Raw genomic sequence first — 22030 nt, 5'->3', positions numbered from 1 at the left:
TGCTACAAAACCTTCAGTTGAATTATTCATTGCAATTAAATGCTCGTTGAATCTTTACTCATTTAGCTTGACGCTTTTTACAGGCGTGTGTCAGCGTCATCTCTAACCCGCTCGCATTACCATTCGCTGTTTGGCACAGTTGAAGCCTACTAACACATCAACTTGGTCAATGTTATTCGGAAAGGCTACTAACTATAAAATCCTAATTCATCCCTGTGCTCTAATTTTCATTCAAAACAATCCTTCATTTGTTAAGGCTTATTCGTAAACCGAATGATTCTTTAGGCAAGTTTTTAATAAATTGAACGATTTCTTTCAACTTTCAATCATTGCTTTGGGGAAAATTAAAGAACCAATGAGAAACAACGCACAATTATTCTGCCGAGCATTAACAACACATTGCAAGTTCCCACACCGCTATTCAAAGACATTGAGTTGTTGATAATGAGCTAAGTGAACCTCACAACAACTGAAGGCAAATTTACCAACAAGCCTATGATTATTGAAGTACCCTTGAGCTGCACAGGCCGGAAAAATGGCACTATATCGCCGTAAACGTTGCAAAGATACTGCAATGTTGTCATCATTTGTTGTAATGATTTATTTATTGAACCTACAACTCGCAATATCCCTCAATGGAACCAGCTGGTTCCTTTCCCTTGAAAATGTGCTCTTCACTTGAAGGCGCTTCAGACGACAGGCTTATCATTGGTCAAAATTTGGCCAACATAAACCTGCCTGGTTTGTTGAATAACTATTATTATGAAATTGAATCGTGTTGGCTGTATCGTTCCCGCATTCTTCTTATATATAACCGATTCACTAGTCCAGCTGCAGCAAACAAGTCCATAGTCAACTCGACGATAGTGCAACACAGCATGAAGCTATTCCAGATTGACGATCCCCGTGAGGTCGTCCCGATCGGTTGCCGACTACTGAAGCTGTTCGGTCTGGGACGTGACGAAAAGCTGAAGCTTCTCTACTGGGTCCAGTGTGTCTTTTATCTGATGTTTAGCATTATATCACGCCTCTTGGTACCGATCAACGATACGAAAATGTTGCTTAGGCTGGGCTCCGAGTTCGCCTTTGTCTCGTACCAATACTCCCAGATTTTGGGCCTGTATTTTCGACGTCGCTATCTGTATCGGCTGGTGGATTTGCTTCAAACCTGTATAAACAAAGAGTACTCGGAATCGATCGATCAATTTGTGATCAAATCGAATGCCAAAATCCACAAACTGTCCATAACCTGCTGCAAATACTTTACCATTGCGTACGTTCTGTACTGTACAATGCCACTGATAGCATCGTCCGCTGTGTACGTACGCAACCAGCGCAACAGGACGGCAGAACCGGAAGAGTTTATCATTTCCAGCGAGATAAAGTGTGTGTGAGGTTTAACATTATAGAATCAACTGTTCATAGAAATTTCCGTTTTTCTCTTTTCAAGCCTCTTCAACCTAAACATTCGCTTCAATCTGCTACACTTTTCGTTTTATACGATCGTTATCTCTCTGTTATCGTTAACATCCGCTCTTTCACTGTGCATCAAGGACATAATGGATGTGGCCGCCATCAAAACCACTTGCTTACTGTTTCAAACGACGGCCATGCAGATTCGCGAACTAAAAGATCACATCTCGCAGGCACAGCTAACCGCCGTCATCAAGTCGCATCGGGACACCTTGTTGTGCGCGCAATATCTGCAGGAAGCTCTCAATCTATCGCTTCTGTTTCAGCTCACGTTTTGCAGCTTGATATGGTGTCTGATGATGTTCTACATTTTGTTGATGGTACGTGCAGGATCGTGTTTGAGTAATGATTTGGCTAAAACATCATTGATTTCTTTTCAGGGGTTTGACTCAAGAATTTTGAACGTTCTCATACTACTGCTCATAGTGACGGTAGAGACCTACACGTACTGTACACTCGGAACGCAGCTGACAGATAAGGTAAGAAATACACAACCGGATGGGGGCAAAGCTAACGTCATATTTTTGCTTCAACTCAAGGGTGAAGAGGTCCTGATGGCGCTCCAGCAGCTCGCTTGGTACGATCAGTCGATTCCGATTCAAAAGCAGCTTCTCTTCATGATTCGACGCTCGCAGAAACCGATCATCCTAAGCGCTGGCAAGATTTTCTACGCCAGTGTGCTGCAGTTCAGTGAGATGGTGCAAAAGTCTTACTCGTTTTATTTGGTACTGAAAAATGTGTTTTAAACTCAGGGTCAAACATCAACAATATACTCCAACATGCTTGTTTTAAACAACCCGAATTTAAGAGCGATGGCTCATACATTAGCCTACTCCTTCGTCATTTGAGGCATTCACCAAAGAACCGAGGATCTACTCTCTCCACCCAGGCAGGCTACAAAACCTTCGGTTGAATTATTCATTGCAATTAAATGCTCGTTGAACCTTTACTCGTTTGGTAAATGACACTTTTGATAGTCGTGAGCCAGCGTCATCTCTAACCCGCTCGCATTACCATTCGCTGTTTGGCACAGTTGAAGCCTACTGACACATCAACTTCGACAATGTTATTCGGAAAGACTACTAACAATAAAAGCCTAATTCATCTATGTGCTCTAATTTTCATTCAAAACAATCCTTCATTTGTTAAGGCTTATTAATGTAAGGAATAATTCTTTATGCAAGATTTTAATAAACCGAACGATTTAATACTACTTTTAATCATTGCTTTGGGGTAAAAATAAAGAACCAATGAGAAAAAATGCACAATTATTCTGCCGAGCATTAACAACACATTGCAAGTTCCCACACCGCTATTCAAAGATAATGAGCTAAGTGAACCTCACAACAACTGAAGGCAAATTTACCAACAAGCCTATTATTATTGAAGTACCCTTGAACTGTTCATGCCAAACAAACGGCACTATATCGCCGTAAGCCCGATCAGTTACAGCAAATTCAAAGATACTGCAATGTTGTCATCATTTGTTGTAATGATTTATTTATTGAACCTACAACCCGCACTATCCCTCAGTGGAACCAGCTGGTTCCTTTCCCTTGAAAAATGTGGTCTACATTTGAAGCCGCTTCAAACGACAGGCTCAGCATTGGTCAATATTTGGCCAACATAAACCTGCCTGGTTTGTTGAATAACTATCATTATGAAATTGGATCGTGTTGGCTGTATCGTTCCCGCATTCTTCTTATATATAACCGATTCACTAGTCCAGCTGCAGCAAACAAGTCCATAGTCAACTCGACGATAGTGCAACACAGCATGAAGCTATTCCAGATTGACGATCCCCGCGAGGTCGTCCCGATCGGTTGCCGGCTACTGAAGCTGTTCGGTCTGGGACGTGACGAAAAGCTGAAGCTTCTCTACTGGGTCCAGTGTGTGTTTTATCTCGTGTTTAGTATTATACCACGCGTCTTGGTACAGATAGACGATACGATAATGTTGCTTCGGTTGGGCTCCGAGCTCGCCTTTGTTTCCTACCTTTACTCCCAGATTTTGGGCCTGTATTTTCGACGCCGCTATCTGTATCGGCTGGTGGATTTGCTTCAAACCTGCATAAACAAACAGTATTCGGAATCGATCGATCAATTTGTGATCAAATCGAATGCCAAAATCCACAAACTGTCCATAACTTGCTGCAAATACTTTTGCTTGGCGTACGTTCTGTACTGTGCAATGCCACCGATAGCATCGACCGCTGTGTACGTACGCAACCAGCGCAACAAAACAGCAGAACCGGAAGAGTTTATCATTTCCAGCGAGATGAAGTGCGTGTGAGGTTTCAATTTATATTTCCAACAGTCTATTTAAGTCCTTTTTTCTCTTTTCAAGCCTCTACTACCTGAACATTCGCTTCAATCTGCTACACTTTTCGTTTTATACGATCGTTATCTGTCTGCTAACAATCACATCCGCCGGTTCACTGTGCATCAAAGATATAATGGATGTGGCCGTCATCAAAACCACTTGCTTACTATTTCAAACGACGACCATGCAGATTCGCGAACTAAAAGATCACATCTCGCAGGCACAGCTAACCACCGTCATCAAGTCACATCGGGACACCTTGTTGTGCGCGCAATATCTGCAGGAAGCTCTCAATCTATCGCTTCTGTTTCAGCTCACGTTTTGCAGCTTGATATGGTGTCTGATGATGTTCTACATTTTGTTGATGGTACGTGCAGGATCGTGTTTGAGTAATGATTTGGCTAAAACATCATTGATTTCTTTTCAGGGGTTTGACTCAAGAATTTTGAACGTTCTCATACTACTGCTCATAGTGACGGTAGAGACCTACACGTACTGTACACTCGGAACGCAGCTGACAGATAAGGTAAGAAACACACAGCCAGATGGGCACAAAGCTAACGTCATCTTTTTGCTTCAACTCAAGGGTGAAGAGGTCCTGATGGCGCTCCAGCAGCTTGCTTGGTACGATCAGTCGATTCCGATTCAAAAGCAGCTTCTCTTCATGATTCGACGCTCGCAGAAACCGATCATCCTAAGCGCTGGCAAGATTTTCTACGCCAGTGTGCTGCAGTTCAGTGAGATGGTGCAAAAGTCTTACTCGTTTTATTTGGTGCTGAAAAATGTGTTTTAAACTCGGGGCCAAACATCAACAATACACTGCAAGATCCGAATAGAAACACCATCTTAGGAAGATCTTGAACGATGAATAGTAAGAACCGCTTGTTCCACACAAATCACATAATGAAGTTTTCTTTACGCAAGTTTGCGCTGGAACTTGTGTTCTGTGGTCAGTGGGCGAGGAGGAGCAATCCACTTGAAACTTTCTTTCGACACACTTTGCAACCTTGTTGTGGTTAAGCCTATACTAGTTTAGGATCCCACTTGCTGTTCATCCGAAACCGACACACGCCTTTCAACGTTAATGAAAAGAGGTTTTGACTGGAATGCCCTAACAATCCAAAGATATGAACCACTTTGGCTTGCTTGTGTAGTTTTATGATGCAGTGTACGCTTCGGAATTGCGAAAAGAATGATTAGTAGAAATTAGATTTTGCTTCATGTCAAGCATATTCTGTTTAATTTAATTCTATCACACACCACCAATACCACTTCCTTTTGTTCGTAAATATCCCGCCCGACCCAAGGCGATGTCCTTGGAATCATTTATACGATTTCCGCAAACCATGATCTTGGGTAAACATAAAAACGAAAAACAATCAACTGGAGCCATTATATTTCCCGCTCATAAATTCTCTCTCCCGCTCTGTACCTCTGTAGCAGCACATCCGAAGGTTTATGCGTTATTACTTTGTCACCGAGTAGATTCCCCGAGCTCCAGGACCCCTCTTCACACTCCCACGTGCGGTACACTGTCGGCCCTGTGTGGTTTGTACAGCAAACGATGCTACATTATACTGTTTCCGCTATCCAAACCTTCCCCGTGCTTGTGCTGCAGCATTCTAGTTTGATGTTCTCCGGTTTCTGTTTTTTCTTTGTTTTATTGTTTCAAATCATTCCCCACGGGGTGTAAAGTTGGGCCGGCGGAGGACGACAAACGAGAAAATTGGGACAGTATTTATTAGCGAATAAACGAACAATGCGATTTTTCTCCTTTTTGCCTTCAAACGAATGCGTGCAAACACACATACACATGCACACTCAATTCAATTTCCCTGCGTTACCATGTTCTCGCCAAGTTTTGGATGAAATTTGAAGTGAACGCTAGCGGGAGAGGTTTGGGGGATACGAAATTTAACGATCCGTAAAAATTCATTCCCTTTTTTCGGGCACGATGCAAATTAGGTTGCCGGGGCAATTCGCGATATTTCCCCGCTAGCAAAGAAGCATCCGAAAGGGCAAGTGAGGCTTTTCCATGGAGGATGTGCTTGTGTGTGTGTGTGTGGTACAAAATAGGCCACTCGTGTCGAACTTAATGATACAAAAAAAAATGTCATAAAATTCACTTGCAATTGATCGCTGAGGTGGAACAAACAGTAAATCAGTTTTTTACTGTTTTGTTGTTCTTGGCTATGTTTTTAGATCGTAAAGAAATTCCAATATTCGGCAGTTATTTCCCTTATAAACCAAAGAAAAATTAATTGTTGAAAGCTGAAGTTCGAATAGAGAGTAAACAGTACGTTATACTCACTGAAATATCTTTAACTTTATGTTTTATCTTTAAGGTATATGTTGTCCCAATTCTGAGAGTAATTAAAAACAGTGACACTAATATTCAAGACAATTAAAGTGATCTGCCATTTGCAAACATTCCCTTTAAGCAAACTCAGATCCACTCCAAATTCATCGCCATTCATCAACAACCCTCAGCCAACAGATCATTACAATCCGAAATTTCTCTGCAGCTGGCAATGAATAATTGACATTATAAATATCTCTTCCCTTGCACGCGCGCTCACCATCAAATCAGAACGCCATGAATGATGGCCAAGTCGGCGAGTCAACCGATGGCGACAAGCGACACAAACCATCCGCAATCCATTCGAGTCGCTTCGCTTGCCTGGCCCATTCCCGGCGCGAAAGTTTTTGATTTATGCATTGATGAAATATTCCCTTTGAAGCGTGCCCGTGCAGGAATTACTTTGACGCGCGCCTAATCGGTCCGGATGCGGATGCTTGAGCTTTATTGATTTTGAGCCGCCACCGCCGCCATGCTCGCGATTTGTAACGATGCGTGAATGGAATGTTTGCTTTTCGCTTCCCCAAAAATCCATCCTACCACCACCATCGGCGCTTCTTCTCCCTCCATTAGTCGGGGCAATGAAATGCGGCATAAATTAAATACAGCTCAAATAATTTGCCCATCCTTTCACACACTCACCAAGTGCGGGGGGAAGGGTGAATTGCTTTCCAAAGCACTTCATTCGCTAGCGCCCGCATTGATTGATGTCGGGCACGGGCTGCGTGCTCTTGAAAGATTCGAAGAATTCCTAGCCGAAGTTCGTGATAACCCTATCATAAGTAAAGCGTCCCCAAATTGGAAGTTAACAGATGATTAGTTTCCTTTGCCCGAACAGCACTTGACTGTACGGCTTCGTTTCTGCTCCACATCGTGGCGCCCAAAAGCAGTCGTCAATTGTCAGCCCGGCAAGCATATTACATATTCCGTGCACGCAGGCAACCCAAACCGTAGGTGACCGAAATACTAAATCGAATCCATACCATACATCGATCAAAACCCTTCTCTAATTGTGTCCACTACTTCTTGACTTTGACATCGATCGCACTCATGAAGCGCCCGGTGAGAACAAAATGAGACCAAAGCTAGGGGATCCCTTTTGCTATTCGGAAGGACGAGAGCCATAGAAGCGAAGAAGGCGAAGGTGTGGTGCTGTCCTGCTATTCCGTTTCGCGTGCTCCTCCTAAATGACACAGTGCGGTGTTTGTCCACCAGCTCTTGGATCGCATGAAAATACGAGCCCTTAGAATCCAACCCATTAGCAGTGGAACGTGCGCAGGATGGAATACGAAAACGCTGTCCCAGTGGTCGTTGTTCCGAGCGGCAAGCCAAACAAACGATGGGCGTTTTTCGGGTGAAACATTTGCGGAAAAGATTCCTCATCAAGTCGAACGATTCGCTCTCTTGGAAGGAGCGAAATGAATAGCTGCTCGTGCAGTAGGACATGTCTTTCCCCGAACCTTCACTATTGACGATCCATCAGGGACAGCGTAACAGATATGTGTGTGTGTGTGTGTGTGTGTGTGTTCTCCGATCGATCGCGTATCAAAGTCCGAACGAAATGGAATAAGCTATCACGTCTGCCCGTAGAATATAGCACACTCGAAATACAAGCCTCCCCGAGGAACTGGCAGCTTCTGTCGGCTGCAAAGGAAATCATTTTCACAGATCCTTCATCTACCATAATCATCAATTGTATAGGGATTTTTCGGGGCGGTGTGGATGAGAAAGCGCATGCTTTCCTCCTCACCTTCAGCCCACCGTACCGTTCGCGTCATCCGTCATGCCGCGCCGCGTCATCGGTCTCCGTCAAAGTGCTGATAAATTGGTGGAAAATATTACAAATTAGGCTACCATTCCATCATCGTTCACACCCGTCACACCCTGCCACTTTGGTGCCACGTCTTTTTCCCTTTTTCTATCGTTCATTTTTCCACCTTCTACCGAATGAATGCTCCATTTTTAGCACCTATTCTTATCGTAGACAATCTGGGTTCGCTTCCATCAAACGCGAACAAAACAGAAACGTGAGCAAATTTCTCAAACGTTGGCATCTTATCGTACTTCGAAAAGCGGCTAACGAAAGTCTGATAGGAAATCTAGCATGAGGAAGGGCTATCATGCCAGTGCGCTTCCCGTCAACCGAACACCCCGAACAAAACGGTTTCCTTCCGAATGCTTTTCTCCCGTTCTTGGGATCGGTACGCATTAGTGGTTGACCAACGGCTACCCTGGGGGAAAGCGTTTCAAAAAATGGGAAAGGCTCAATTTTCGTAAAACTCGTTCTTAATTGGAAATTCCTAGAGAATAAAACCCATTCAGCTTCGGGGAAAATGTTTATCCCACAATGATAAGGGTATTTGAGTGACGGATTTGAATAATTCGCCAAAATAACCCGCACACGTTGAACATTCTCAATAAAAAGAATATTGCACTATGTATAGGATTTTAGGCGAAGATACGAATGAGAGTTGAAGAGCAACTTGATTATTATCTAAAGAAAGAGACAACGAATGTAATTGCTCAAAAACAAACGCCTCACTCTCATAGGTAAATATTTAACCAAAGCGTCCCAAAACGCAAGCAAGCGCTAAATCTTCCTTCATCCATCCACTAATTGCTCGTTTATCATCATTCATATCGCTCATCCATCTCAGCCCACCTGAGTGCCTATCAGACGTTCACAGCTGCTTAAGCAATCTCCTACCCGTCAGGCTCATTCACCAGCAGCTAACGCAAGCTGGCGGTGAAAAACATGCAACATTTGAAATCACATAAACCACCTGCCCTGGGGTTTCGCCCGCTGCCAGCCGAACCGCTTCCAACACCGCATGATGCACATTAAAATCATCCCACCTACCCGTTTCTCTTGCCTTTGGTTGAAATCACACTCGAGAAAACATTATGTTGCTGGTGTTGTTGCTCTTGCTGCTGCTGCTTCCGCTGCCGTTTGCCTTCGTTTCAGTTCAATGTCGTTTGCTTTGTGAAAATTCACCGTCGACTTTAGGTGTGGCGCTTGAGGGAAGTAGTTTTCACCTTAAACATCGCGGCACTGGGAGCTATATTGGAGGTATAAAGGGTTCTTTTCATTTTTTTTGCTGCAGTTTGAATCGTCAAAACCCGTCACCGCTCGTTTCCGTCAGTCGATGAAGTGATACACCTCTCTGTGTGTGCGGCGAAGCTAGACAGCGTTGCTGAAAAGCCACTCAAACCGCGCCCGGAAAGGATTGTGTGCCATTTATCATGCGTTTAATATTTTTATAGCATTTTTACGACACATTAACTCAACAATCGCAAGTATAAATGTCTTTCGGCAATAATTTTCTCGCACCACTTCCGGCTGTGCTTGCGTAGTTTGGAGATGGTGGCACGATTCACCATTCTGTGCTACCAGCTGCTCGTTGGGTAGCCGTCCTTTCCGGTTGGTAGCGGTCCAAATCGTAGCTAGAGCAGAGAAAGGAGAAAGGAAACTCTTACCCACCCTATTATGGTGCCATGTAGCCATGGTGCTATTGGATTCGTGGTACGGCTTTAAGCTGCGTTCCGAGCAGTGGCAGTGGCAGATCTTACCTTACCGCTTTAATGATATATGAGGCGCTAGATGGTTTATGATGTAAGACACTTTCGCTCCCTTGACGATGCAACTTCACTCGGCGTTGCTGCTTGCGTGCTGTAGAAGCGAAAGCTATGACTTTCTCGTGAATTGATTTCCGGTGAAAAGGTGCTCATGTTGCCTACAGTTGGGCTGAATTAGTTCGTTGAAAGTGAAACAAAATTGCGCTTTTCCTAAGGTGCTTTAAGATGGAATCCGTATGCGTTGGATTTGTATAACTCGTGGTAAACGGAATAGATCAAACGTAAATAATATGACTTTCAATTGAAATAATGCTGATTGATTTTACGCACAGCTATGTTAAGCTATGATACTAAACATTTGTTGCGAATTGTTCATGGGTCTGCTCATCCTAGATTAGCAGAGCCTAGATTCATTTCAAACGCTGATAGAACACTTTCAATCATAGACCAAACGAAAACGAACCAATGAAGTAAAACAGTGAGTAACTCAGTGCTAGCGAGCGCAACAATGACTACTAAAGCACTTCACATCGCAAACGCAAACCATTGTAAGAAAGTTTTCGCTACGCACATCACGCTCCATAGGATACCGTGTAAGTACAGTCGTTGGGATGGGGAAAGTAAATACGCAACGTGTCACACCGTATGCACAACGAAAATGGTGCTCGTCTCTTAGGCTGTCTATGTTTTCCAATTTCAGCCCACCTCGGAAAGCGCCTCGGTAGCGTGCTTCGCGAAAAACGTCTCCGATTTCCTTCATCCCTTGCGCTTTCTTCCATTATTCCCTTCCCAGCTGGGTGTATATGTCCCCTGAGGGAACATAAATTCACCCGCTACCCGCTACTCCAGGGAACGTCATCTCGCGGGAAAATCCTTGCGTCGAAAGTAAAAAGCAAAAAAAAACACACGCATTACACATAGTTCATCACCGAGCACACAATAAAACGGAAGTAAATCTCACATCTAACATTCCCCCGTGCCAACTTTCAGCCTTCCAGGTCTATCCGCTCTTCTTCTATCGTGTGGGCCCAGCACCTTTTTTGCTTTACAAGCAAAAAAAAATATAAAGCAGTACCTTCCATCATCGTCATCTTCGAGGTGGAAAGGAAAGGGACCTTAACAGCCAGGCAGGCATCCACCATGGCCAGACCGTTGGTGCCCATGTACCGGAAAAGTAACCGAAAGCGGTGGAACCGAACTTCCGGAACAAACTTTTTAATGGAAAACACATACACACGCTCTGTTTCCTCTGGCCCCCCGAGGTGGTGCTGATGGTGGTGCTGGTGGTGGTAGGCTCCATTACAGAGTAGGAAGTAAATACACTTCTCCGAGCCTAAACGGTGCAAAAACGGGAACGTGTGCGTTTGGATGAATGTGAGATGAATATTTTTTCAGAACGTGAGTACGTAGCACAATCTTCTTTGAGTTAAATAACGCTTAATACTCTTTGTATGTTTAACATAGTCGTACAATTGTACAAGTATAAAGTTTCAGCAGTCTGTTTTATTTCAATTCGAGTGTCTTCAGTGTTTAAGATATTGTTTTAAAAAACATGAATAAAAAATCTTTATTATTTAAGGAAAAATACAATTTTTTCTCATTGATTCGCGTAGCTGTTGAGATAAAAGCAAAATGTTGTAATTCGTTTGTTATAACACTAGGATTAATTTAAAAATTGGACTATACTCAAACCAAAGTTTATTTGGTCTTCACCTCGGCTTAGTTTAGACAGGAGCTGAGTTCTGACTGGACTTGAGTTATGCACAAAACCACAAATCAGTCATATAATAAACTAGTCTTTTGAAAAAGGTCTTAAGATGTTCAAGTAGTCAGTAGGGAATAATATGATTAAAAACAAATCGATCATTTCAAACAGTTATCCAACAGTAATATTTTCACCAAACACGCTAGCAATGCGGCCTGTCGGTTCATCCTCAATAAAAGATAAACAAAATCTCGCTCCTGCGGCTCCGCCACAGCTTAAGCACCCATTAATTAACCATCACATTTGCGCACATGAGGCCGCTCTTTGCGTACGGTAATTAATGTACAAACAAAACACAGATCATTGCACGTATTATTAACGCAAACGGGTCAAAGAACGGGTAGCAGTCGTTGCCTTCTCGTTGCGGAAAGGATAATGCTCGCTTCATTCCGGCAAATTACATCGCGCGGTTGTGGGAAACAATTTTTTCCTCAGAGCATCCTCATCCACCTTCCTCCAAGCCCAGCTCATTTGCAAGACATTCATCTCTAATCTTGTACATGGAATAAATCTGTTTATATCTCCTCAAAACCAAACCGTATTTAACGCTCATAAACGCCACAACCACATTTGCTTCTTTGCTCTCTCACCCATTCCATCCTAACCGGAGAGCTTCGGCCATAATCATGCAGAAAAGCATTAAAGAATTTAAATAAATTACATTTATGAACTTTCGCAGCCACATTTATTTCGTCCGTTTGCGAAACGCAATTTACGGGAAAACTGAACGAATTTTCTCCTTTCGTTCTATCCCATTTTTTTCTAGTGCCAGAGATACATATTCACCGCAAAAGGGTTCCCCTTGCTCTTGACAGCTCCATCCATCCATCCACCGGAGCAGGTCTCTGAATCGCGCATTTGTTCCAGTGGGCTTATCTCAACTCCCTTTCGCTGAAATTTCCACGCCCAAAAGTGGCAAGATTCATTCGGCCCTGATAACGTATGCCTTTATCAAACGAGAACGCAATATAATGCAGAAGCGAAAGCGAAGAGTAAAAACCACCTCAATCTCAACTGTGCGGTACGGTAACAATTTCCACCTTTTCGACGGTGGTTGAAAAGAGAATCCACACACACACACACACACGCATCTTCGTGCCAAAACCGACTTACCACCAACTGGGTTGAGATTAGCATTCTTTATCCTCACTTTGCAATGGAAAACCTCTTTCTCCACCGAGTGCGTGTACGTGCGACGTGTCTTCCTTGGGCACCTCACCCATCCATTTCCGTTCAACCGTCTGTGCCGTGCCGTCGTTTTTTGACATATGTTTCCCGTCTCAACGGCCGTGTGGGAAACTTTCCGAGCTGTCATGCCGCGGCTAGGGACGGGCTTCCAAGCATCCCAATCTACAGCGTTGTTTTTCGGGCGAACGCGGTCTCATGGGAAAAATGCGCACAATTTTACCCGATTTTCTGCCGACTGCTTCATCCTTTCCGTCACACTGGGCGTCAGCGCTAGGAGTCACATACAAATGCCACCCCCTTTTTTGTCTCAACCTCTCGGCACGATGTCAGTGACGCACGAAAGTAAAAGTTCGCTTTCCGTTAGCACACACAACCTTTACGCAAGCAAGGAGTTGGAGCTAAGTAGAGCTACAGTTTGTTCTATTTACGTGTCGTAGTACCATGTGTCCGACGACCTTGTAAGAGGTCAAATCATAAGGTAATAAGACCATTAATGCTACAATTTTCTAGCTCGCTCGTCGAACATCATATCAAGCAAACCCCATTGTGGTCTCCCCATCAAGAAAGATAAGCGAACCCACAAAGACAATCTTCCAGTAGCAACGCTTCACATTTCACACATCATTAGCCATTGCCGTTCCAATGGATGGGAAATGAGGAAAGAAAAATAAGTTCTCCCAACCAGGAGACCACAGAGAACCGGGTTACGATTGAACTTTTTCCCGCCGCCACGTTATTCACCCGATGGCTTGAATCAGATGAGGACAAGCTGGAATTTCAATGATGTGTACGCGACAGATGTCAGCCTCGCATGATAATCAATTCAATGCTGTGGAGCGAAAAGGGGATTTTCTCTCGCACAAAGATGTTCGCTAGTTGACGAGCGAGTGGTTGATTTAAATTCAAAATACAAGATGTACCAGAACTTATCTTTTAGCTTAATGTTGTCTCTTGCTAGTTGGCTTTCTTTCGTTGATCTAAAAAATAAAATGAATTTTTCTAGTGGCACATGTGCTTTCTCGGAATAAAATTAGGCCATTGCCACCACTTCCCAGCATGTGTTTTCATCTCCATAATAAGATATTCACTGGGCGAACAAAATAATACATCCCAGGCTAGAAGAAAACGTAATACATCATCCTTTTGCGCAGCGACTGCGGATTGCGGCTGATGTTAAATTCATACACAAAAGGTGTGCGAAATTACTTCCGAGCGTGAGGCAACAGGACAACCGGCGCCCACCGAAGTTAGAACTCAAACAGGTACATTTTTTTGCGTTACACCTGTTCGGCAAACGGTGCAGCTCCATTCAATATTCATCATCGCATCTTCGCTGTACCCGGGGGCCACTTCACGTCATGATAGAGTGTGCAAACCGCACGGGTTGAAAGTTATTTGGCAGCGGCGTGATTTATTACACCCTCCTACATATTGATGACCCTTCGGGCGTGTTGAGTGTGTGCATGTGTATTGGTGGCATATGGCATTGTTTTGAGGCAGGCTGGAGAGGAGATTGTTGAGAGGATGCCTTAAAATGCAGTGCAACGATTGTGCGTGCTCAGGTCTGTCTTTGATTTCGAAATAAGGAGTAAAATTCAATCATTATTAGAAGAAAAAAATGTAAAATCGGGAATTTATTTGAGTCATAACACTACACCGACTCTGCACCTTTATCTTAGTTTTTTCTTATATCCTAATAGATATCAACATTAGGAATAATATGAAATATGTTTGACGTTTATAATCACAATCTCCCTCAACATTGATAACTTCATCAACTCACTAAGAACAAAAATAGGACCTAACATTGTAGGAATAAGATAATTTCGAGGAAAATCAACCATCAAACTTAAAACAGAATACATCGTCTAACATTTTCACTGAATGAAAAAAGCACAATGATGTATTAAAGTTTCTTTACTGTGACACGCCTGCTGGATGACAACAACAGATAGCAACATGATAAAACTTCAAATTGATACATCCAACATAAACAACGCGTGAAAAATACACACTCCACACAATATCCTAGCATCTCGCTCATCTCGAACAGGAATCCCTCCCAGTATCTGCCGCCCATTGTCGCACACCGGTGTATCATTTTTCTTCCTTCTGCCACTGTGCTTTTATTCATTTTTAATGCACCATACTCACGGAACTCATTTGTCAAACGTCATCATCGACAACAAGGCCCAAAAGCCATCCCGCTATCCGGAGGTACCGGTGGGTTTTGCGCCAGCCAGAAGTGAGCGTCATCCTTCGTTCGTACGCCTGGATCGGTCAAAGGTTATCTTATTAGGACGAAACAACAACAAGCTTGTCTACGCACCACCAACCTACCCACCATACCACACCAGGGCGCTACGTTCAGTCCAATTCCGGCAATGATAAACGACCGATATCCTACAGGTGAATGGTGCAGAATTTGTCATGCTCGTAATATCGGTCCATCGGTGACGGTTCTTAGCACTGGTCCGCTGGGAGTACGCCTCTCCCGATCCCGATGGCACCGCTTGGTCAAAACCTAGCCCCGTGTCATCTAATGGTTTATTATGTCCCATCAAACATGATCCGGATGAGGCATTTTTCGTCGCACTGCTACTAACCCTACGCAGCTCGGGGATACCGGGGGAGTGCCTTTAGAGGAGACTTGTTTGGAATGTATAATTTTTCGGTTGTTTCGGCCGTGCCAGTCGTTTCGCGGATGGCACACGGGACGAGATGAATGATAATGTTTTTTTTGTCTCTCCTTCCTGTCTCCCCTTAGCCGAACCCTCCCAGGGCTTCGAAAATTCAAGCGGCTTCCCAAAACGACCATAGAATATGAACACATTTTAATGATGTCACGGTGATCAAAATGTATCGAGGGAAGCGGTCCCTCATTGCTCGGGATCATTATAATGGAACGGAATAGAAGTCAGACACGGCCCGGGGAGCTAGGAAGAACATGATTCCTGCCGGGCAGATGACAGTCCCAACAGAAAGATTATTAATGTTCAATAATCAATTTTTGGGCCCTTCGATTGTCATGCTTTCGTTTCGTCATTTCGAATTCATAGCGAATGTAGGATGGAGTTTATTATTTCATTTCATCATTTGCTTGGTTTATTTTCGTAATTGAATATTCATTCCGTTGCTTGATGGTTTGATTCTGAGTAGAATGATTTATTTTGAACGATCTTAAATATTGAATCTCCCAAGCAACAAATGAGTATTGTTTATTATTTTAAAATTGATAATGTTTATTTGATTGATTTGTTTCTTTTCTACTAAAGTTTTATCAACATTCTACATCCACTTCAAAATCATTGAAACTGATAATGCTCAGTACCCTAACCTCAACTTGCCAAAATAAAACCCTACCCTTCTGGAGGTCTTTCAAAGGTCATGCACCCAGCGAGCAAAAGTAACACGCTCGCTTGGATTATTATAATTGACTAGCTACAAACATACACTTGTATCCCTTGTTGCCTGGCGCCTTTCACCCAAAGTAATCCCATCTTGTTTGCATGTGCCACCGTGTTTCGCGTCTCCTTAACATACTCGCCGCTCCCCTCCTTTGCCTTCTCCTTCCCACTGCCAATCCAATCGGAAAGCCTATTCGACATTGGACCATGAAACACAATCCCGCTGCTACTGCTGCTTCCGAGTCGGCGGACAACGCGGGGCAGGTTTCGGTGTCACCGTGCCTGCCGTGTTGTACCGGGAAGTGCCTCGCCGGTCACGAAACTGGCACGGGGGATGCCTTTCGGCAAAACACGCTTGGCACCCCTTTCGCACCGGTTTTGGGCGAGGCTCGAGGAAAAGCCAATTATGCCCAACAAGCCCGGGCGCGACTTGTCGGGTTAGATTTATGTACATTTTCGGTGTTGCGCTTTCGCATAAATTCGTCGGACGAGATGTCACGCGCTTGCTGCCGGGGAGGTTCTGGTGGTGGTGGTAGTCGTGAAGGTGGATGTGTGGAGTGGAAATTTATTTCCGGATAATGATATCCCGCTGTATCAAATGATATGTGTCAATTTACAGCGATGCCGAGACGGAAAAACCTCTAGACAGTGGGTCCTCTCTTTACTCAGAGCCAAAGTTCGTGTTGTGCTCGTTGACACCGGATTTCAAGGGCGGAAGGGTGTAAGGGTTAATGCTCTGCTTCATTCCAATTTTGGGGCTCGCGCTGTATTATCTAACTTGTGCTCGGGCAATTTGACTCTGAAATCAAGTGTACCCCGAGCTTAATGACATTTTGAATTGGTGAATTTTAAGCAAGGTTTGGGTTTTTATTTTATTTCGTAAATTTAATAACATAAAATAACACAAATTCCAAAAATGTCACAACCATATCTACAACTCAAATTTTATATAACTTGATCGTTAACTGCTATTATCTGCACTGATATTTTCCTTATCTTAAATTTTAAATGCAATAAAGTGCTTTTGAGGACAAAAGCAGAGGCGTTTGCTCGGATGTTGTGCAAAGCAGCTGACCTTTTTTCATTATTTGTAATAAAACGTCATAAAACAATAAAAGTTCGAAATTGGCGAAGGCGGTATTGGACAGGTTCAACGAAGTGTAATATGTAAAGTGAGAAATTGCGTTTTGCTTTTGTTTCGGTAAAATTTTCTGACTCACTTCAACAAAACACTGAAAACACACAGTTGAAACTTTTACCACAAGGCGACCTTTCTTGACATATCGCTGTGTTTCGCAGTGGTAGTGTGTTTGTAACAGTTGTTTTGAACAAAAAACGCAAAAAAATACATCAACATTGCCTCACACACAACACACAGTTCAACGCACAATGCGAAAACATGACTATAGAACAACATTTTCTTTGTCTGCTACTTACTTAGAATAAAAAGTATATTTTAGATAATTGCTTTTGGAAACTCTCTACCGGTTCGGACACATTTGACACACACGCATAATAAACTCTATTTAACGAACATTTGTTGGCCAAAATTAAAATGTCCACTGGTGTTGATAATTAAAACCACTTGTCGTTCGTGTCAGCTACGGAAAACGGTGGATGCGATTAAACATCTTTCAGGCTTGGTATTTCCCACGACCAGTCATATTTCAGCACCGTTACCACAAAATGATGCCTTTTGTTTCATGCTCATCCTCTTCGGACGCACTTTTCGCTGAACAATAAAATCCAATCAGCCACCTACGCAGGTCGCACGAAACTTTGCATCCCGTCGCTCACCTTTTTTTATGGAACGAGCGCAAACTGGTAAGTTTTTGTGAAGTTTCCACTTTGTACCCCACCCAGTGATTCCCGGTTAGCAAAAGTGTCGCACGGGATTGCGAGCCAAAGCCATAACAAAAATCAATATCGAATTTATGAAGTGTACCGAAATTGCTATCGCCATTAAGTATTTCCTCCCCCTGGTGCGATGGACCAGCCCGCTGCCACCCTTGGCCGCCAATCAGTGCAAGTTGATGACAGTTTTTGTCAGTCGCCAGCAAGCGTCGACGACCGCGCAAAAGAAAACGCAACCGAAACTTTACGCATTACCGTCCTGGGGGATATGCCTGTTTTGGCAGAAAAAAAAATCATACTCGTCCCAAGGGTGATTGTGTTTTGGTTTGTCCTTTAGTTCTTGTTTCATGCATACACTTTTTCTTCACAGTTTCCTTTCGCGTGCTTTTGGGATGGTTGCTTCGTATATGCTAAACGGCATCGGCAAGGGATCGTGTGCGGCAACGCATAAGTCAAACACAAGCAGGCTGACAACCTCATTTCATGGGTCCAATACAGTGGACAAATTAAAAAAGCAATTTCGATCGCAATAAACAGTGGAGCGAAATAATGAAGCAGTTTTTTTTCTCACTGTTTTTTAGCTGATGTCACTAAGCCGCTGTTTGGCTATTAGTTTTGCGGACGACCCTTGTTTGGGCAAAGATATTTGACCCATCCCAATTGAGAAGGTTACCAATTGAGACAGAATAATGTAAACAGAAATTCCAACAAGCTGTTTTAAAATTGAATCCAACTCCACTAATGGAAATTGGTATTGTATTATAAATGGTGGCGTTCCTGACATTAGATATTTGAGAATTGTTTCTTTTTTATGGTACTTTTGGTTTGAGCGTGATGGGTCCAATAAGGAAAAATATATCTGAATAAATAATAAAAAAATACAGTTTATGAACAACGACAAATGTTATTGCTGATTATTAAATAACATGATTCTACTAACAATTTTTGGACAGTTTAATCCAACTTCTCTATAGATATAAGGATTTTTTATGAAAGTAACTCTTTTTTTCCTTGAGTGCGATTTTTTAAGTATAATCAGCAAAGGTAAATTATTTTCTCACAAACTTCTGTTTATTTCACGTAAACCACTGCATATTACAGGCAACCATACTATGTTCAGCTCATATCTCGATGCACCGTACCGGTAAACCATACCAATTTCACCATTCCCGTGAAATGAACATGATCATTCTCGTCGTATCATTTGGTGCATTTTTCAGTCGCTTTATCGACAGGTCATTTGCTCGTTTACGACTCCATGCATGGAACTGTCCCATTACGATAATGCAAACCAAAAAAACAAGACCATTACGAAGCAAGAGAATGTGAAAAAACGTCCCAAACAACACTTCGCACAGTCCCATTCGGTAAGCCATTTATGGTGCAGAAATATTGAAAATTAAAAAAGGCTCCCTCCCCAGGACGCCACCACCGGGCACTTTATTGTTTAAAAAAATCGCTCAAAAGTAGTACTACCCATAAGTACTCACACATACATATCGCCCTGGGTAATCGAATTGGCTGTGCACGTTGCTCACAACATTAAAGCGCGATTCCAGTCCGAAAAACATATTTCCCCTTCGATACCCGATACGTTCATAAGCTTGCAGCTGTTGGGTGAGAGTGTCACTCCATTCCGTACATTGGAATTCGTGTAAAGCAACATGACTCCGGTGACTCCCGCACGGCCAGTGATGGTGCAAACGTTGAGTGCAGCAAAAAGTATCCATCCGGGGTCCAAAATTTCCATATCATCAGCAGCGGCAGTAGCAACAGAAGGTACCACAACGAGATGACACGGGGTCATACCTAGCACGGAGAGTCTACCGACAATGATGTCCCGCAGGATTCAATTGCTTCACCATTCCACCTCAATGATGCTCTTCACCGTTTTTCGCTCCCTTTTGTGCTCTCCACAGCGTACCTTATGCCATGTTAATGATCCGTGCGCACTTACTACGGTCTAATGGATGGTAAAAATATGTCACAACGAAATATCTTCCCTTCTTACCCAGTCCCTCCTTCCTTTACGCACTGGCGGGGGTTGATTTTGTTTCCGTTGTGCGTATTTCCAGTGAAAATGAAATAATAAAAAACGCCGTTGCTGTACCATCACCAAGCCACACAGCCACCACCGTAGGGTGCTGGAAGCTGTGGTGTTGGAAACAAGCGCACCACCAACGCACCAGACAAAGTTGCTCTATTTATCGGAACAGGTGTAGGAATTAATTTTCGCACCGCACCCGAACGGTAGCCGGAATGACCTCCCTAGCGATGGGATGGAGAGAAATGGAAAAGTTTCGCTTTAAATTTCTTCGACCGTAGATAGGCCGCGGCTTCGTTTAAGGTACATCAGAAGGGAAAACGGCCCAAACGATTCGAATTTTCGGGGCCGAACTTTGTCTTCCCACTTTTTACACTGCCAAACCGTGATTTTGTTCTTCGTGATTAGAGCCGGAGTATTAATTTTGTGAAAGTTGCGCCAAAACGCTTCCGAAAAGTTCAGCTCGATTGATCTTCCCGGGTCAGATGGGATGGGCGTCCGTTATGATGGATACCGGTGCGCCGGATGATTCATGGCTGTGCTAAGGCAAAGTAATCTTCTCTCCCCCAGTTGCAAGCTACGGTACCGTTGCCCGTTCGCACTACGCCCATCACCGTGTACTTAGTTATCAATTCAAATTGCTAACAAATAGCTTCACTAATCGAACGTCAGGCAGGAAACTCGAGCCGGTCGAGACAGCGTCGAACGCATCATAAATCATCGCTTACACGATCGGTTGCGTGGAATATGCTTTTCGGCAAAGGACGGCGGCCAGCTTACCGGGCGTACGGTACGTATTCATCCCAACTATCCTGGGCAAGTGCCCGACGCACGGCTCCAACAGGTACCAACCCGCCTTCGATATGCCTTCAGTCAATATAATAAAACATTCTATTGAATCGCCGGGTTGGCACAGCAAACCCCGGGGGTTGTGAACGGTTGTGCGGTATTGTTTACTTTCAGCGTGGTATGAACGAGACGGGTGGAAATAAGTGAGCTCTTTGCTTTACCACACCTGCCAATGCTTACCCGGGACAGCACTCTGCGAATTGCTTTGGTGGATAAACTCCATTATCGCCGACGCTGGTCGAAGCAAAACCCTTTACCCAGCGTCCCGCGTCCCGGCCACTGCTTTCAAAGCTTTTGCCGCTATCCCGCCCCGTTTGTCAAGTGCATGGCAATGTCAAGGCAGCCCCAGTATTAAGTGCAAATTTTCTTATCACTTAAGCAATTTTCCACATCAACTCTTCGCCCGACCGTCTTGCAGCGACGGCCGGATTGACTTTCGCCGAGCCGGGCAACGTTGTTTCCAGTTTATCGTGTTGGTGGCGGTGGTGATGGTGGTGGTAAAGGAGGGTGCTTACCTCCCCGTTTTGGTATCGATTTATTCCCAACTTCCAGATTCAACCGGTTGGAATAATCCGGTCGCCTTCGGTCGAGGAACTCCCATACGAGCTGCGTAAATAATAAACACAAGCACACAAGCATCGATGCTAACCTTTGCGAATGGATGTCCCTGTTCCTGGGTGTTGGGCTACACACGTTTGCCCTTTGGGAGACGACACATACGCATACGGGGAAGGGTGTTCCAAGGCTACACGTCTTCCTTCATCAAGTAGCGCAAGGAAGACGGTACTGTAATAAATGTCAAATTTCAAAATACATGTCATTCAATGAAGAGATTTAAAGATCTTTTTCATTATCTTTAAGTTCATTTAAAATGATGTATAGCAAACATGATAAACATTTAAGTTCCTAATTTGAGTGTTAGGATTACTTATGAAACACTTTTAAATAGATTTGTATAAATATGTACTTTGTTTAACATTATCCATGTAGGATTTTGTCCAAAAAAACGATAACATGGTAATTTCTACTTGATTTTTTAGCTCTGTGAGTAATATAAACTTGTTGCTGCTGTTATGGTCAATGTGCGTCCTTCAATTTCCATCCCCAAAAACGATAATAATTTTTTTTTTTGCTTCGATGGTTCTCTATCATTCGCATTTTGGTCAACATCCATTAAATATCGTAAAGAAGTT

The 22030-nt window shown here is 43.5% G+C and overlaps 2 protein-coding genes across 2 annotated transcripts; both read left to right on the top strand.

Moving 5' to 3' along the window:
• The first annotated feature begins 878 nt into the window (after positions 1-878).
• LOC121595587 lies at positions 879-2219 on the top strand. The gene is made up of 3 exons (XM_041919657.1): positions 879-1384; positions 1451-1793; positions 1854-2219. The coding sequence occupies exons 1-3, from the start codon at positions 879-881 to the stop codon at positions 2217-2219; spliced, it is 1215 nt and encodes a 404-aa protein (XP_041775591.1).
• A 1030-nt stretch (positions 2220-3249) lies between these two features.
• LOC121595586 lies at positions 3250-4588 on the top strand. The gene is made up of 4 exons (XM_041919656.1): positions 3250-3755; positions 3820-4155; positions 4186-4321; positions 4382-4588. The coding sequence occupies exons 1-4, from the start codon at positions 3250-3252 to the stop codon at positions 4586-4588; spliced, it is 1185 nt and encodes a 394-aa protein (XP_041775590.1).
• The last annotated feature ends 17442 nt before the right edge of the window (positions 4589-22030 follow it).

Source organism: Anopheles merus, chromosome 3R (assembly GCF_017562075.2).
Source record: "Anopheles merus strain MAF chromosome 3R, AmerM5.1, whole genome shotgun sequence".
In the NCBI taxonomy this organism is placed as follows: domain Eukaryota; kingdom Metazoa; phylum Arthropoda; class Insecta; order Diptera; family Culicidae; genus Anopheles; species Anopheles merus.
Note: the sequence above shows the minus strand (reverse complement) of the source record. Positions and strands in the feature narration are given on the sequence as shown.